This window comes from Aethalodelphis obliquidens, unplaced genomic scaffold, assembly GCF_003676395.1.
Source record: "Aethalodelphis obliquidens isolate GAN/ISIS:26980383/991018 unplaced genomic scaffold, ASM367639v1 scaffold31, whole genome shotgun sequence".
Classification (NCBI taxonomy): Eukaryota; Metazoa; Chordata; class Mammalia; order Artiodactyla; family Delphinidae; genus Aethalodelphis; species Aethalodelphis obliquidens.
In genome coordinates this window covers 5,846,038-5,861,756 of record NW_020837975.1, presented here as the reverse complement: position 1 = coordinate 5,861,756, position 15,719 = coordinate 5,846,038, and the positions used below count along the sequence as shown (strand labels likewise).

General features: G+C 57.4%; 3 protein-coding genes across 11 annotated transcripts; 1 reads left to right on the top strand and 2 right to left on the bottom strand.

Moving 5' to 3' along the window:
- Nucleotides 1-972: 972 nt before the first annotated feature.
- HSD17B8 (hydroxysteroid 17-beta dehydrogenase 8) lies at nt 973-3,220 on the bottom strand. 4 transcript variants are annotated; one of them, XM_027126939.1, is made up of 9 exons: nt 3,022-3,220; nt 2,621-2,838; nt 2,402-2,518; nt 2,197-2,289; nt 2,009-2,094; nt 1,845-1,917; nt 1,592-1,634; nt 1,350-1,424; nt 973-1,166 (listed from the first exon to the last, which is right to left on the bottom strand). In XM_027126939.1, the coding sequence occupies exons 1-9, from the start codon at nt 3,065-3,067 to the stop codon at nt 1,150-1,152; spliced, it is 768 nt and encodes a 255-aa protein (XP_026982740.1). In that variant the 5' UTR covers nt 3,068-3,220; the 3' UTR covers nt 973-1,149. The 4 variants fall into 4 exon arrangements, with proteins under 4 accessions (XP_026982740.1, XP_026982739.1, XP_026982741.1 ...); XM_027126938.1 differs by having other exon boundaries at nt 1,833-1,917; nt 3,022-3,206; XM_027126940.1 differs by lacking the exon at nt 2,402-2,518 and having other exon boundaries at nt 1,833-1,917; nt 2,543-2,838; nt 3,022-3,214.
- A 78-nt stretch (nt 3,221-3,298) lies between these two features.
- On the bottom strand, nt 3,299-7,564 carry SLC39A7 (solute carrier family 39 member 7). Its single transcript, XM_027126936.1, has 8 exons — nt 7,454-7,564; nt 6,734-7,142; nt 6,476-6,644; nt 6,261-6,314; nt 5,982-6,125; nt 5,693-5,833; nt 5,303-5,499; nt 3,299-4,185 (listed from the first exon to the last, which is right to left on the bottom strand). Exons 2-8 carry the CDS (start codon nt 7,136-7,138, stop codon nt 3,913-3,915), a joined length of 1,383 nt encoding a protein of 460 aa, XP_026982737.1. The 5' UTR covers nt 7,139-7,142; nt 7,454-7,564; the 3' UTR covers nt 3,299-3,912.
- Nucleotides 7,565-7,793: 229 nt separating this feature from the next.
- Nucleotides 7,794-14,444, top strand: RXRB (retinoid X receptor beta). Of its 6 annotated transcripts, none has more exons than XM_027126932.1 (10): nt 7,794-8,156; nt 8,827-9,074; nt 9,569-9,725; nt 10,090-10,269; nt 11,406-11,578; nt 11,970-12,099; nt 12,303-12,435; nt 12,551-12,642; nt 12,961-13,066; nt 13,178-14,444. In XM_027126932.1, exons 1-10 carry the CDS (start codon nt 7,916-7,918, stop codon nt 13,323-13,325), a joined length of 1,608 nt encoding a protein of 535 aa, XP_026982733.1. In that variant the 5' UTR covers nt 7,794-7,915; the 3' UTR covers nt 13,326-14,444. The 6 variants fall into 6 exon arrangements, with proteins under 6 accessions (XP_026982733.1, XP_026982732.1, XP_026982734.1 ...); XM_027126931.1 differs by having other exon boundaries at nt 12,539-12,642; XM_027126933.1 differs by lacking the exon at nt 12,551-12,642 and having other exon boundaries at nt 13,178-13,295.
- Nucleotides 14,445-15,719: the final 1,275 nt, after the last annotated feature.

The following is a 15,719-nucleotide window of genomic DNA, read 5'->3' as shown; positions in this document are numbered from 1 at the left end:
CACACACACACACACACACACACACACACACACACACACACACACACGATGGGGCCCCTATCGGGGAGGGGTTGTGCGCGTGTAGGTGGGGGGCACAAGGGGCCGAATGTCTGGAGTGGGAAGCGGGCAGAAGTCTCCTCCAGGACTTCCCAGTAAAGGAAGGGGACCGGGAGGGAAGAGAAGAGGAAGGGGCAGAGCGATCCCCATTGAGGGCAGGGGATGAGAGGGATACGGGGGAAAAGAGACCGTGATGGGCGTCTGTCTCCTCCAGCTTGAACTGGGGCTCCCGGACTTGGGCTGCAACTGCCAGGGGGTGGCCTCTTTCTGGGACAAGGCAGCAGTGGGTCCCCTCGCCCCCTCCCCCAGTTCCCCCCTACTTCCCTGTCCTCGCCTTCAGTCCGTGGCCAGTCCTTATGTGGGCTCCAGAGTCGATTAGCGCGGACCCCCTCCCCTTCCTCCTCCTTCTCCCAGCCCCCTCCCTCCCTTCTGCTCTCCTCCAGCCCCTTTCATCGGCTGGCCCATTCCCCTAATCCTGGCCCCCTCCCCTAATCCCCCCCATCCGACCCCCGGCCGGCTGCAGCTATTGTAAGGTGGAGAGAAAGGGGAGGGGGGGACTCAGAGAAAGGAGAGGGGTGGGGGAGGGCCACCTGTTCCAAGACCCCCTCCCAAGGATAGACTGGATACTACGATGGGGCCATGAACAAATCACCCTTGGGGACCATAAGGACCCAGGGAATTGGGGGAGGGGACTGGGGCTGCAGGATCAGTGGAAGGGGGTGGGGCAGAGAGCCCCTCCCTCCAAAAGACCCAGAGTGTCACGCACACACAGTGACACACACTCTCTCCTCTCATACCCGGCGGCGGGGGTTGCCCTGGGAGACCAGGCAGTGAAAGGGAACAATCCTTCGCGAAAGGGAAAGGAGGGGGAGGTGGCGAAGGGTCTGAGGACTTGGACACAAGAAGAACCGGAGGTGGCAGGGAAGAGGATTTGGAATTTATTAGGGTCACAAGCACCCCTGCCTCCCATATTCAGCATTCCTGAGCCATACACTGCCACCCCTTTTGTAGCCTGGGAACTCTGAGTCCTCATCAGCAGGAGGCCCGGCAGAGTGGTGGGATAGTGAGCAGAGTCCGGGGTCCTTGAGGCAGTTACATGAAAAGACCTCCTGGGAGGGGCAGAAACATTTGGACAGATGTATAGGTGGAGACAAATGGGCTGGGGGGGAGGCATCCACTTCTGTCCTTGGCCTATGGGAACTTCTGCCCTTCCCTCAGTGGCTCCAGACTCCCCTCATTTGCTTTCTGGGTTCCACTTCTCTGCCCTCTTCCTCCCCCTGATGGCCTCATACCAGTGACTTCCACTGACGCCCCTGTGATGTATCCACTGTCTTCAGATGCCAAGAACGCGACCACATCTGCCACATCTATGGGAATGGTGGGGAGAGGGCAGAATCCTACTCACTCTCACAGACCCAAAGTAGCCACCTACCCGAATCATCCCTCCCCCAACCACCAATCCTGGTGAGACCCTCTCAGATACCACAGACCTCGGGATCTCTTCATTCAGGCCCCCTCTGCACTCAGTGCTCACCCTCAGGGTCCCCCATATGTCCCAGTGGGATCATTCCAGTCACCTGTAAGGAAACACTCGTGTGAGTGAAGGTTTTTTTCATGGTTTTTTTTTTTTTTGTAGACCGAGTCTGTGACTTTTTTTGGTCTTCATTCCTTATACGCTTGCTGAATATGCCCCTCACTGGGCCCAGCATCCTCTCTCTGAAGCCCAGAGAGTTTGGCTCTCTGAATGATTCTGCCCTCCACCCACAGTCTCCTACCTTGTCCAGTACCTTCTGTGGCACTTTCTGTGTCATGGGTGTTTTAATGAACCCTGGGAGGACAGAGTTACAGCGGATCCCATGTCTGTGGAAAGGAGAGTGGCTGCTGACTCCAGAGAGGACTGAACACTGACCCTCCCTCAGACCTTCCACATGGCCCCAGGTGTCTGACCAACCGTCCAAGCTCCCGGGCTGCAGTCTGGGTCAGCCCAACCACTCCAGCCTTGGATGCTGCGTAGTTTGTCTGTCCCACGTTCCCCACCTTTGGGTGAGCCAGAGATTGGGGTTAAGTTGGGAGTCCTAAGGAGGGGCTCTCCTCTCTGTGCCCACTTGGCTGGCTGACCTCGTCCCAACTCAACCTGACCTTCCCTACGATGCTACTGATGTTGATGATGGAGCCAGGACAGCCACTGGACACCAGGGCTTGGGCTGCAGCCTGAGTGACTAGAAAGATGCCCTGGGGGTGGGGAGAGAAAGTAACAAGGCAGAAAGGATCAGCAGGGGTGACACTCCTCCAACTCCCTCCCCAGGCTAGAGGGCCCAGAAGTCATGGGTTCAGAGATCACCACCTTGAGGTTGACAGCTATGACTTTGTCCCAGTCATCCTCAGACATGTGGAGCAGAAACTCATCCCTGGTGATGCCCGCACAGGACACAACGACAGATGGCGGGCGAGAAAAGCAGGCCTATGTAAGGGGTAGGTTACACACCAAAAAACCTTGTAGAGCCGAGGGCACTGGAGGCAACGTTAGGGCTTTAAAGGGGGCGACGTCGTCTCGCTTTTTCACCTGCACTTGATCCAGCAGGCGCCTGACGGCCCCGGCCTCGGACACGTCAGCCTGGAAGGCTGCGTGGGCCCCGCGGGGTGCCCCCTCGTGGCTTCCCGGCCCTCCCAGCAGCCGCACCGTCTCCCGTGCCGCTGCCCCGTCCAGGTCGCAAGCGGCCACAGTGGCCCCCTCAGCGGCCAGGCGCACACCCACTGCTCGGCCGATGCCACTACCAGCACCTGAGATGGGAGAGAACACGCGGGAAGCGGGGGAGGGAGAAGTGGGCAGGGGTCAGAGGTCAACAGGGCGCAAAGTTAGTAAAATTCGGACCACAGGCCACAGCGGTTGTAGAGTCCGAGGGCGCGCCCCGACGTCACTCTAGCACACCAACCCCCCCGGGGAGAGGACACCCGCCCCCCAACCTGTGACCAGAGCCAGCGCGAAGCGAAGCCGGAGCTGAGACGCCATGGCGGGTGGCGAGTGGGCGGGCCCCCAGCACTGAGCCAATCCGAGCGCAGAGGGGGCGCGGCGAGAGCAAAGCCGGACCAATCGAAGACCCGCCAGCGTTAGGCCACTGGCGGCCACCCGCGCAGGCAGACCTCCAACCGCGGGGGCGTGGCCAGACACCAAAGCTTGGGGGCCAGTGGAGCCGGGAGAAGAGGGGCCCCCATTCCCCCCAAAAAGGACAAAGACTGCGCGTGGAGCGGAAGATCCAAGGATTTTATTTCCGGTCACCACCCCTCCTTCCCCATTCAAACAGTGATATAAAAGAGTACAAACAAAAGAAAAATCAGGCCATGAGAAGTAGCAACTAGCCCCCCTCCCCCCGCAATAACTCCCAAATCAGGACACACGATTGATGTTTATCCCCGACTTCTGCTACCCACTTCAGGGCTCTGGTCTTCCCTGGAGTTTCCACCAACCGGTGGGAGAGAGGGAGGTGGACCCTGGAGAAGCCAGTGTGTGGCAGCTTGGTCCTCTGTGAATAGGTGGGGTGGGGGATATGGGGTAGGTTGCCGTGACTCCTCTCTCTTCCAGCCTTCTTCATGGCCCCACTTAGTCCCCAAACCCAACAACATGGTCAGCACATGCCCAACACTAGGGTCCCCCGGGCTGTCATTCTCACCTCTGCAGCCCCTGTAAGACTGCCAAATCTTGATAGCTTTCAAGACAAAGTTGCCACCTCCCTAGGACACAACTCCCTCCTTTGGCAGATGTCCCAGGCCAGGGCCCCCAACTTCCACAGACCCCTGACCTGGAGGGTTTAGAGGCTAGAGGTTTGGGGCTGGGGTGGGGCTGGTTTACCCCACCTCTCACTCAAGGTGGGCAATCAGCACCATCATGAAAACTCCCCCCAGCAGCCCCAGCACCTCCAGAAGTGATTGCAATGGTGATGCCTCCCTCAACAGCTCAGGCAACACTGACACCGTTGCTACATAGATAAAGCCACCTGCAGTGAATGGCAGAACCCAGCCAGGACCTGTGCCACCTGCAACTTCACTGCCCACTGCCCCTCCTTCAGTTAGGAGGGCACAGGCTGTGCCTGCCAGTGCCCCTATTGCCGTCAGTAGTTGTAGACGCATCGCCTGGTGGGCAGAAAAGAGAGAGAGAGGCACTCACCAACATCTAAAGGTTATCAGTGGTTTAGATGTGGCTGGAGGGGTATAAGTGTACATGGATAAGATGCATGTCTTTAGAAACTAAATAGTAAGGCAAAAAGAAGGGGATCTAGAATAGACACTTTCTGAAAAATCTTAGATCAAAGAGGTCCTTTCCACAGACCTTCTGACTCAATAGGCCAGGGTCAGGGGCATGGTGTGAAAGACCCCCGTAAAACATTCAGATGGCTATGGACCACAGTTCAAGAACTACTGAGCTACAAGACAAAGAAACAGAACTTCTTCCCGCTCGTTTCTAGAGGATCTGTTGTTAACAATACAGGCATACCTCGGAGATATTGTGAGTTCAGTCCCAGGGCATCACAATAAAGCAAGTCACATGAATTTTTTTGGTTTCCCAATGCATATATTTACACTATCCTGTAAGTGTGCAGTAGCATTATGCCTACAATGTACGTAGCTTAGTTAAAAAATACTCTACCGAGGGCTTCCCTGGTGGCGCAGTGGTTGAGAGTCCGCCTGCCGATGCAGGGGACGCAGGTTCGTGCCCCAGTCCGGGAAGATCCCACATGCCTCGGAGCGGCTGGGCCCGTGGGCCATGGCCGCTGGGCCTGCGCGTCTGGAGCCTGTGCTCCACAACGGGAGGGGCCGCGGCGGTGAGAGGCCCGCGTACCACACACAAAAAAAATACTCTACTGATAAAAAATGCTAACCATCACGTAAGCCTTCAACAAGTTGCAATCTTTTTGCTATAGTAACATCAGAGATCACTGATCACAGATCAACGTAACAAGTATGATAATAACGAAGTTTGAAATGTTTCAAGAATTACTCAAACTGTGACACAGACATGAAGTAAACTAGTGTTGTTGGAAAAATTGTATCCATAGACTTGCTGAAGCAGGGTTGCTATAAATTTGTAAAAAACGCAATATCTGCTAAGTGTAATAAAGGAGTGCAATAAAACGAGGTATACCTGTAGTACAACTTGTTCGGAACTAACGGGTGGCAGTCTGGGTTTGGGGTGGGTTAGCGGGGGATAAAAGGCTTGAGGCAACCATGTTTGGTGCACACCTTCACCAACCTGCTTTTTGCTGCAGCCAGACTGGACCAAGATGGCAAAGTCCCCGACTTCATGGGGCACTTCATGTAGCAGAACAGTCATTGTGGTCAGGATCCCCAGTCCCCGACCCCCTCGAAACGAAGCACCAATGGCCAGACCATCCGTGAAGTTGTGTGCCAGGTCAGCAGCCAGATTCAGGTACCCCGATACACGTAGGTCTTTTACAGGACAAAAGGAAGATTAAACGATTAGAGGTATTCATCACCCCTAGTCTCAGTCCTGATCAGCCTCCTAGAGACCACTTCACATCCAGCCTCAGTATTTTCCAGACACCTGTGATCACCCATAGTGCTGTTCCATGTGATTCATGATGATGCCCCTTGCCCAAGCGTATGCAACGCTGGCCCTCACCTGAACCTGCTTTTTCCTCTTCAGAGTTCTGAGGTTTCACTGGCCTGTCTTTGGGCCTTGTGCTCCCTCCTCTGCTTTTCCTCGACCCCCCTGCTTCCTTTTCTTCTTCCTCTGAGCTCTGTTTCTCCTTTGAAGGACGCCCTGAGGGAAGAAAGGAGTTGGTAAGAGTGGAGAACAGAGATTTGCCAATATGTCCTCATAAGGGTAGTCTTCTTCCACCTAAGAACCATAAAATGAGGAGATTCAGAGATGGCAAGGTGGCTTTCAGGAAAGTTGTTCCTGGGCTCACCCTGTCTTCCATGTGTGTGACCGTGAGCGTGTCCATGTCCGTGTCCATGTCCTCCTTTCACATGTCTCACAAATTTCTCCACCACGAGAAAGGCGACAATTCCACTGAGGACCCACAGTCCCACAGACAGAATGGGGCCCTGTCCTAGGAATGGATACATTGAGACATTAAGGGAGATTTTGATTTCAGACTCTTCCTCCCCAAGCACAAGAGAAGAATAGGGAGGCACAGACCTTCCCCTGCACCCCAACCCCACGTCTTCACCTGCCCCTTCCTCACCACTGTGGGAATGTCCATGTCCAGGCTGCTCCAGAGGGTGGTGAGAATGAGGTTCTGGAGGAAGGGAGAGACAAAGCCAGATGAGGAAATACCCCAACCAAGGGGTGTATATTTGGGAGAATATTGGAAGGTCAGGGATCACAAAGGGGAAAGAACCCTCTTGTCCAAAGCATGAAATACATTAAGATTTAAGGTAGAAGCTAGAGATCACTTACCCAGAGCATGAGGGATGAGGTGCAGGAAGGCATCTCCCAAGAGCCCACCCGAAGCAAAACTCAGCAAGATCTGGAGCAGAGAGCGGTGCCGAGGGGAGTTTGACTCCACGGGGATAAGGAAGAGGACGAAAAATGGAGCTGCAGAGATCAGCACTGTGGCCCCCAGTGCCTGGCGAGGGAGAGTCAGGGGTCAAGTGGTGTGGGGTTTCCCAACAATCCCGAACCAGTCCCCCTCTGCCCCATCCCCGGGGGACTCACATAGGCCCAGAGAGTGACAGTGTCCAGGTTCTGTTTGATGCCTGGAGCCCCAGACTCCTCATAGATTGCATGGCTGTGCTCATGATCATGTCCATGTCCTCGGTGGTAGACGCTCTCATGAGAGTGGCCATGACTATGGCCATGGTGCAAATCCTCATGCGAATGTCCATGGTCGTGACCGTGGGTATGCCCATGCCAGATGCTCTCATGAGTGTGGCCAGGGGCATGGCTGTGTCCATGGTGGAAATCCTCATGTGAGTGCCTGTGGCTGTGGCCCTGGAAGTCCTCGTGCAGGTCTTCGTACAGGTCGCCATGACCCCCGTGTCCGGCCACTAGCAGCCCCAAGGCCGCCCAGGTCAGCAGTCCCACGGCCACCCAGTGGGGGGCCCCCAGGCCTCTGGCCATCACGCTGACCAGAGGGACAGAGATAGTGACTCCACTTGACCCTCAACTCTATATCTATGCGGGGTCCGCTCTACTCCGCTCGCGCCCTCCGTCCACTTCTATGGGCTGCTTCCCCATTCCATCCTGTCCCCACCCACATTGTTCCCAAGACTCGTTTTCTTTATCCGGAACCCCATCCCTGATGCAGGACCCCCAGGACACCGCTCTAGGCTTTGATCCTCCACTATATGGACTCTCTGCGCCCTCGTCTCTATGACCCACTAAATGAAGAAAAAGGCCTGAAAAGGACGGTAGGGAAAAACAGGGAATTCTCACCGGCTCCGGGATCCTCTCCTTTCCCGGTTTGCTCGGACGTGGCAGTCCCGCCTCTAGCTCCCGCGAGAACAGGGAGTTCCGTTCTACCTTGGTCCCAGTACCTTTACCAATATGGCGGCACTCCGGTAGTGGTGAAGCCGTCTAGCCCTGGCGCGCATGCGCGGGTGTGGAGGTTATTTGAGGGGACGCTGGGCTAGGCGGGTTAACAGGCGGGAGGAGACCGCCTCCTCCGTTTCCAACCAGACGAGGAGGCGGGAACTAGCGCGGAGACTTCCCGTCTATACCAAGATGGCTGCCACATCGGCGCTGTCATTTTGCTACAGAGCAGAGCGAAGCGCTTAATTCGACCCGGTTAAGGCCAGAGACTTTTTCTCTGGGGCTTCCTCGTGCTCAGCTAGTCCAACGATCAATCCTTGGGAATCCCTGGTACCTCTTCGGTATTCCTACACTCAGCCAGGAACCATGTCTTGGGCTGCTCGCCCGCCCTTCCTCCCCCAGCGGCATGCCGCAGGGCAGTGTGGGCCGGTGGGGGTGCGAAAAGAAATGCATTGTGGGGTCGCGTCCCGGTGGCGGCGGCGACGGCCCTGGCTGGATCCCGCAGCAGCAGCGGCGGCGGCGGCGGCGGTGGCAGCCGGAGAACAACAAACCCCGGAGCCGGAGCCGGGGGAGGCTGGACGGGACGGGATGGGCGACAGCGGGCGGGGTGAGTGACCTAGCGGACGGACCGGCAAGCCAGTGACCGCGTTATCAGCAACCCCTTCCCCCCCCTCCCCTGGTGTTCTTTCCCAGGCGCTCCCGCCCCCTTGTTTGTAAACACGCGTCCCCTCCCTCCCGAGGGCCTTAGTGCCCTCCCCCCGGGGCGGGGCGGGGAGGGGGAGCTTCCGCTCTTCTAGCGGTGGCCGCTCGAGGCCCTGCACTACGGAGGTCCAAGGCGTGGGGCACTAGTCCTCGAGATTGAGGACTCTGGACGTTTGAAGGCAAATTCTGTGTCCTAGGAGGGGTCTCTTCTGCCTATCTCTTTTCCCTGCACGTTCTGGCTACGAGCTGGGAGTGGAGGGGCTGACTGATCCACCCCACGTGCTGCCCCACCCACACGAGATGCGTCTGGCTTGGGGTGACCAAATGCATTGTTTGGAATTTGCCTCACCCGAACGATCCTCCTCTGTTAGCCCCCTTCTCTCACCACGATTAGGAGTTAAGCCGTTGTTTGACAGCAGGGTGCCTCTGGACTTGGGAAGGGGTGGGGTGAGGTGGGGGCGCGGTGGGGGGATCAGAGAGAGAATTAAAGGCTCCGGTTGGATGATCGAAGACTCATTTTCTCTTTTTGTCTCTTCTGTCTGTGTGTGTCTGTGCCTGTGTGTACCCCTCACCAGACTCCCGAAGCCCAGACAGTTCCTCTCCAAATCCCCTTCCCCAGGGGGCCGCTCCCCCTTCTCCTCCGGGGCCACCCTTACCCCCTTCAGCAGCTGCATCCCTTGGAGGCTCTGGGGCTCCACCCCCACCCCCGATGCCACCCCCGCCACTGGGCTCCCCCTTCCCGGTCATCAGCTCTTCCATGGGGTCCCCTGGTCTGCCCCCTCCAGCTCCCCCAGGATTCTCCGGGCCTGTCAGCAGTCCCCAGGTGAGAGGTTGTGACCCACTTACTGCCTCTCCATTTTCATTTCCTTGTTTTCCTGGTGACCTAGATCCTTGTATGAACTTCCCCATGGCCCACTGACCTTCCAGGCCTGTGGTCCTTGTGTGACCCCTGGCATTTCTTGAGGTGACTGAGCTTTCAGTGCACGCCTCCTCCCCAACCCTGTAAAAGAACCCAGCTATTCTTGATGTCCCTTTCATATATCAGTGATTTTTTGCCCTTTTGGTTCCATCTACCCTTCTGAAATACAAGCCCTTCAGGGCCACTGTGTTGCACAATTTCAGGGGGACCTTTATGTCTCATCTCTTCGGGGTTGTACTCCAGGGGTGGCCCTTCCCGGGCACTGCAGTGTAAATAATGTCCTTTGTAACGTGCAATGCAGGGCCCTGCCTAGGTGGTAGGGAATGATGTCCCTCCCCTCTGAGAGATTATCCTTCCCAATGAGTCTCCCTGTGACTTCCCTATTTCCCCCAACCCAGATTAACTCAACAGTGTCGCTCCCTGGGGGTGGGTCTGGCCCCCCTGAAGATGTGAAGCCACCAGTCTTAGGGGTCCGGGGCCTGCACTGTCCACCCCCTCCAGGTGGCCCTGGGGCTGGCAAACGGCTATGTGCAATCTGCGGGGACCGAAGCTCAGGTATGGGGCTCAGAGGACCAGCAGAGAGGAAGAGAGCGTGTACCATTTACCATCACCTGTGGGATTCCCAGGGGCTCTTGAGGTTTGGTTAGAGCAAGTGAGCTGGGGGAGGTCTGATGAGAGTTAAGGACCCTGCAGCTCAGATTTGGTGTGGGGGGGTGGTCAGAGGGAAGAGGGGGCTGGCATAGGGTTTTCGAACTGTGAGAAGAGTGGGACTGGATCATGCCTCATGTCCTGGTTCCCCATCTCTCTCTTTGGCAAACACAGAGCAGACTTCAACTAAATTTGCTGGGGGGAGGTGGGCAAGAGTCCTAGTGGCACAGGGTCTACGTGCAGTCTTACTGCTCTTCCTGTCCCCTCGCAGGCAAACACTACGGGGTTTACAGCTGTGAGGGCTGCAAAGGCTTCTTCAAGCGCACCATCCGTAAGGACCTGACCTACTCGTGCCGGGACAACAAGGACTGCACGGTGGACAAGCGCCAGCGGAACCGCTGTCAGTACTGCCGCTATCAGAAGTGCCTGGCCACCGGCATGAAGAGGGAAGGTAAGAGCCTGCCCTACCCAGGCCTCCCAGTCTACCCTGTGGGAGGAGAGGGAGGAGGGGGAGGGAAGACTGCAGGGACTATACCTCTTAGGAAGGCTGGACTCCTCTCTCTCCTCCAGAGGGCGATATTTGATTCCGTCTCCCCTGCTCATCAGCCCTCCTCTCTGGTACCTTGACCTGGTGCCTTGAGTTTCCTTCTTAATGGTTCTGCTTCTGTGGCCTCTGCCCCTCTGACCCCTCCCTGGTCTGGTGCTAGGGTAGGATAAGTTTTCCTTCCCCATGATGGGTTTCTCTAGCTCCCCTTCTCTAACCTGAGTAATTCTTCCTCATTTTGACCAAGTGCTTCCACTCTGGTCTCCATCTCCCTATTATCTGTGTTCTCTCTTCCAAACTCTGGGATTCTACCCTCTTAAGCTGCAGCCTTTACTGAAGACCTCAGGGCTTCTTCTTCTTCTTCTTTTTTTTTTAATCTCTATCTTTTCTTCTTAAGCTTGATTCTGGAATTCTGAGAGAGATACTTTAGGGAGTATATGTTGGTCACATCCCTCATTTTAGAGAAGATGAGCCTGAAGCCTGGCTTTCCCAAGGTCATGCAACAAAAGAGTGGCAGGTCTTGGATCAGAAGCCACCCCTCTGAAGACCCAGGCCAGTGCTCCTTTTCCTGCTTTTTTGTTGAGTCAGAAGAGCACCAGATTTGCCATCAGGCACGCTTAGATTTGGACATACGACTTGCTATGTATTGTGTGAACTTGGGCAAGCTGTTTAATGAACTGCCCCCAAATCGTTATTTTTAAAAATGGGGTCAAGAGCTCACAGGGTCGTTATGATACTTGAGTGAACGTGAAAGTGTGCTTGGCACGTTTCCTAGTATGTAGTAGGCTCTCAGTTTAAATACTAGCTTTCTCCGTAATTCCTTTACCCACCCTTTTACTTCTTCTGGGTTTATTTATCTGTTCTTTTATAAGTCTTGCTTCTGGACTGCCACAAATCTGCCATGGTTTCCAGTGACTTCCCCAATTTCTATAAATATCTCCTAAGGGCCATGAGACCCTGATAAGACCCTAAGGACATTTTGGAATCTCCTCATGGCTGGCTGCTGACTTTCTACTTTTTTCTCCTTTCTCCTTCTCCTTCAGCGGTTCAGGAGGAGCGTCAGCGGGGGAAGGACAAGGATGGGGATGGGGAGGGGGCTGGGGGAGCCCCCGAGGAGATGCCCGTGGACAGGATCCTGGAGGCAGAGCTTGCTGTGGAGCAGAAGAGTGACCAGGGCGTTGAGGGTCCTGGGGGAACGGCGGGTAGCGGCAGCAGCGTGAGTGCTGGGGTCAATCTACACTTCTTCCTGATGGGGGTGGGGAGGCGGGAGTCTAGGTCTGTTCTACCTCCCCCTCCCCTCCCTTCCCCTCACAACCCATCTAACACTGCCGGGGACGGAAGTGCCGCCAAACAAGGTCTCTTAGACATCTGAGGTAGGCGTGATAGCATCCTCCGTCCCCACTCCCAAAACAATCCACTCACAGAACCACAGGCAAGTCCCAAATTAATAACTTTTCCTGAATGCTAGAAGAGGAGGAATTGGTTCAGATGGGGCTTGAAGAGAGACTACAAATAAGGAGGGGGTGTCAAAAGCCTCTTATGGGGTTGGGGGGGGCTCCCAGTGTACTTCCAAATCTTCTATAACTCTCACCCCTCCTCCCCTGCAGCCAAACGATCCTGTGACTAACATCTGCCAGGCAGCTGACAAACAGCTCTTCACACTTGTTGAGTGGGCAAAGAGGATCCCACACTTTTCCTCCTTGCCTCTGGATGACCAGGTCATACTGCTACGGGCAGGTCAGTGACCTTGGACTCCTTGAATCTCTTGTCATTTGACCCCTCTTGGACCTCCTGACCTTCAGGGACCCCAGCGGCCTTACCTTGCATACTCAGAGAGCCAGTCTCATTGACCTCGCCACCCCTTCTTCTCTTCCCCTGATGTGCTTTCAATCCCATGGCCTGATCCCTGGCGCGTCACCCTTGCCGCCCCCCACCCCCAGGCTGGAATGAGCTCCTCATTGCCTCCTTCTCTCACCGATCCATCGATGTCCGAGACGGCATCCTCCTCGCCACAGGTCTTCACGTGCACCGCAACTCAGCCCATTCCGCAGGCGTGGGAGCCATCTTTGATCGGTCAGTGGCCCTCGGCTGGGCTGGCCTGTCGGTCGAGGGGGTGGGGCTATAGGCTGGTCCGTGTCCAAGGCTGGCTGAGCTGTGACCTTTGAGTGACCTGCAGGTCCCTCTCCAGGGTGCTGACAGAGCTAGTGTCCAAAATGCGTGACATGAGGATGGACAAGACAGAACTTGGCTGCCTGAGGGCAATCATTCTGTTCAATCCAGGTAAGAGGAGGATTACCCCCGTCTCTCAAGACCAAGGCAGCCTTGGAGCCTCCTCTTCTTCGGAGACTCCTAAGTTACCCAGCTATCCCCCTCAACCTAGAAATCTCACAGCTGACAAAGAAGAACCCACATCTGCTGATAACATTCCCTTTGCAACCCCATCCCTCAAACCCATTGTGCCCTGCTTCCCTTGCCAGGCATCTGGTGAAGGGCGTGTAGGTGGGGCCCAAAAGGGACATCGTGTGGGCCACACCTCCACATTTGTCCTGATTTGATTTGCCCTCCTTCCTCTTCCTCCTCTCTTCCCTGCCATCCCAGATGCCAAGGGCCTCTCCAACCCCAGCGAGGTAGAGGTCCTGCGGGAGAAAGTGTACGCGTCCCTGGAGACCTATTGCAAACAGAAGTACCCTGAGCAGCAGGGCCGGTGAGAAGGCGCTGTGGGGCTGAGGGGCTGTGGGAACCGAGGCTCCTGCTGGGGTGGGGGTAGTGCCATGTGGCTCTAGCTCTCACTCCATGTCTCCCATTCCCTCCTCAGGTTTGCCAAGCTGCTCTTGCGTCTTCCTGCTCTCAGGTCCATAGGCCTTAAGTGTCTAGAGCATCTGTTTTTCTTCAAGCTCATTGGCGACACTCCCATCGACACCTTCCTCATGGAGATGCTTGAGGCTCCCCACCAGCTGGCCTGAGCCCACACCCAGACGTGGTGTTCCTCACGCTTGAGGAGGGCACATGGGCAAGGGACTCTGAGCCTTGGGGCAGGGTGGGGAGGGACCATGTTCCTAGAATCTTGGTGGGGTGAGGAGCATAGGGCAGAACGGAGACCTCCAACGGGGGGTCCCTAAACCCTGCAAGGGTTTGCTTGGCATCCCAAGTCAGAGGGGACCCCAGACCACTTTGAGGGCTGGACCTCTCCCTTCAGTGGCCTTGAGTCTCTGAATTTGTCTGGCTCCGCCATGATCTGGGGGTGCTTTCTTACCCCTGGCCTGGAACGGCCTCTCCTTCCCCCAGCACAGAGCACTGGCCTTGCTCCCAGGACCTGGCTTCCTTCTCGTCTTGCTTCACTTAGCCCCCCATCTGAAGAATGGAAATGGGAACTCCCACAGAGATGGATATTGGGGGGCAGGCCCCCCAAACGGATGGACATGGGAGTAAGGCTCTGACAGGCCTTCCTCCAACCAAGCCTGGCAGATGGGGGCTTCTCTGGAATAAGGAGGGGCCCTGTCGCTGTCCCATGTCCAGAGCCCCCTCTCACGCTTCACCTTCTGCCGTCAGACTGAAAAAGAAAAAGGTGGTGGTGGCTAAGGGGCGGGTGGAGATGTAGGAACCCATGTGCTATTTTTAATTTTCTCTGAGGATAGAGACTTGCAGTTAGACTCAAAGAAGTACTGTACTTTCCCAGGTTGACTAAGAAATGCCAGTGGTGGAGGTGGTGTTCGGGAAAGGCAGGGCCCTGAGGTGGTCTGCGGGGCTGGCTCTTCAGCACTGGCCTTCCCAGCCCCCTCCCCCACTCTTTCCGTCTGGCTTGGGGAAGGGGCCTGGGCTGTGAGGGCGGGGTGTGGGGAAGTGGCTTGGTGAGTAGTCCTCAGACCCTTCCCCTCCCAGCTCTCCCCCCAGCCCGGGGCACACACCTTGTAGGCTGGGGGCACAGGCTCCTGGCCTCAGAACTGAGGGGAGATGGCCCGCCTGCAGAAATGGGGTGATGGGGCTGCATGATTTTTGCCCTGCGGCTCTTCTCTCCGGGGTTCCCTTACCCTCTCTTTCACTCACATAAAATCGCTTTCAAATTAAAATCGCTGTTTTCTGGACTGAGGTGACTGTATGAGGGGTGGGGCAGCGCCGCACCGGGCCGCGTGTGGGAGGGTATCCGGTCGGGAGCTCCGGACCGGCTCCCTGGACGCCGCCGCCGCCGCCTAAGTTCCCTGGGGCCTCGGAGGCGGGCGCAGGGTGGGGGACACAAGGCGCGCTTTGTCGCGGAGGTGGGGGGAGAGGGTGTGCCAGCCTGGGGGCGGGGCCGGCCGGAGGGATGGGGGCGGCTGACTCTCAAAGGCGCCTTGTTCGCGGGCGCCCTCCCCAGCGCCAGCGGGCGGCGGCGCCTCGGCTCGCTCCGGGCTTCCCTCCGGCCGCGTCGCGGGCTCCGGGCAGACCCGGCGCCGTGCCCGCTCGTGGGGGCGCACTGGGCGCCGAGCGCCGCGGCTTACTCCTGTGTTGCCCGCCTGGAGGCGGCCTCGTCCCCGAGTGACCCCGTTTCCCGTACTCTGCCAACCAGTGTCGGCGGACCCCCGCGCCCCCGCCTCTCCACTGGGTGCCTTTCCACCTGGGCTCCCGGGCGCCGTTACGTCGTCCCCCTACTTCCATCCCTTGGGACCTGATTAGCCTGTGTGTGGGTCTGTCCAGTCTCTGGCCTCCCCCCTAACGGCCCTCCCGCCTCGCCCCCCACCCCCGCTCCCCGCGGCCGTCGGTTGCAGGTCCCCAGTCGCTATCTATAGCCGTGTCTATAAATACCGTGCCCCGGGCCAGGCTCTGTAATTACAGCGGGCGGACCGGGCCGAGGGGAAATAATTATGGAGACCCGACGGGGTGAGGGGAGGTAGCGACCCCCAGGCCCGCCTCTCCCCTCCCACTGTGCTGTAAATCCCGCCCCAGACTCTGCTGAAAGGGGGCTCTGGGCCCCCAAGGGGGAGTAACGAGAAGGGGTGTTGTGACTGGACGTCTGGGCCCCCCCAAAGAAAGAGACTGGGGAAGAGATATTGGGGTTCCCGAAAAGAGAATCCTAAGGTACAGGCCACTGAGTCTCTGCGAGAAGCAGAGGAGAGCAGTCCGAGGGTCAGCGAGGGAGGGTTCCCACTCGCACCCCCACACCAGGTGGAGATCGGGGGTGGGGTTTCCCTCGGTGGCTGTGGGCGGGCGGCTGGAGGCAGGGGCTGGGCCGGGGGCGGGAGCGGGGTGGGGGCTCTGGGCTGCCGGGGTGGCCGGGGACACACAGGAGCGGCGGCCACCGAGGAGGGAGCAGCGCCGGAGCCCCGACGGCGCCTCGCTGCATGGAGCTGGGTCACTGAGAGCTGTCGCCACCCGGCAGCCTC

Coding starts and splice junctions, on each gene's coding strand:
- HSD17B8 (XM_027126938.1), bottom strand. CDS start 3,067: ATGGCGTCTCAGCTCCGGCTTCGCTTCGCGCTGGCTCTGGTCACAG. Junction 2,839..3,021: donor CGCGCTGGCTCTGGTCACAG/GTTGGGGGGCGG, acceptor CTCCCATCTCAG/GTGCTGGTAGTGGCATCGGC. Junction 2,095..2,196: donor TCAGTAGCATCGTAGGGAAG/GTCAGGTTGAGT, acceptor GCTCACCCAAAG/GTGGGGAACGTGGGACAGAC.
- SLC39A7 (XM_027126936.1), bottom strand. CDS start 7,138: ATGGCCAGAGGCCTGGGGGCCCCCCACTGGGTGGCCGTGGGACTGCTG. Junction 6,126..6,260: donor ACATGGACATTCCCACAGTG/GTGAGGAAGGGG, acceptor ATCCATTCCTAG/GACAGGGCCCCATTCTGTCT. Junction 5,834..5,981: donor TCACACACATGGAAGACAGG/GTGAGCCCAGGA, acceptor TTCTTCCCTCAG/GGCGTCCTTCAAAGGAGAAA.
- RXRB (XM_027126929.1), top strand. CDS start 7,916: ATGTCTTGGGCTGCTCGCCCGCCCTTCCTCCCCCAGCGGCATGCCGCA. Junction 9,075..9,568: donor GGCCTGTCAGCAGTCCCCAG/GTGAGAGGTTGT, acceptor CCCCCAACCCAG/ATTAACTCAACAGTGTCGCT. Junction 12,100..12,302: donor GGTCATACTGCTACGGGCAG/GTCAGTGACCTT, acceptor CCCCACCCCCAG/GCTGGAATGAGCTCCTCATT.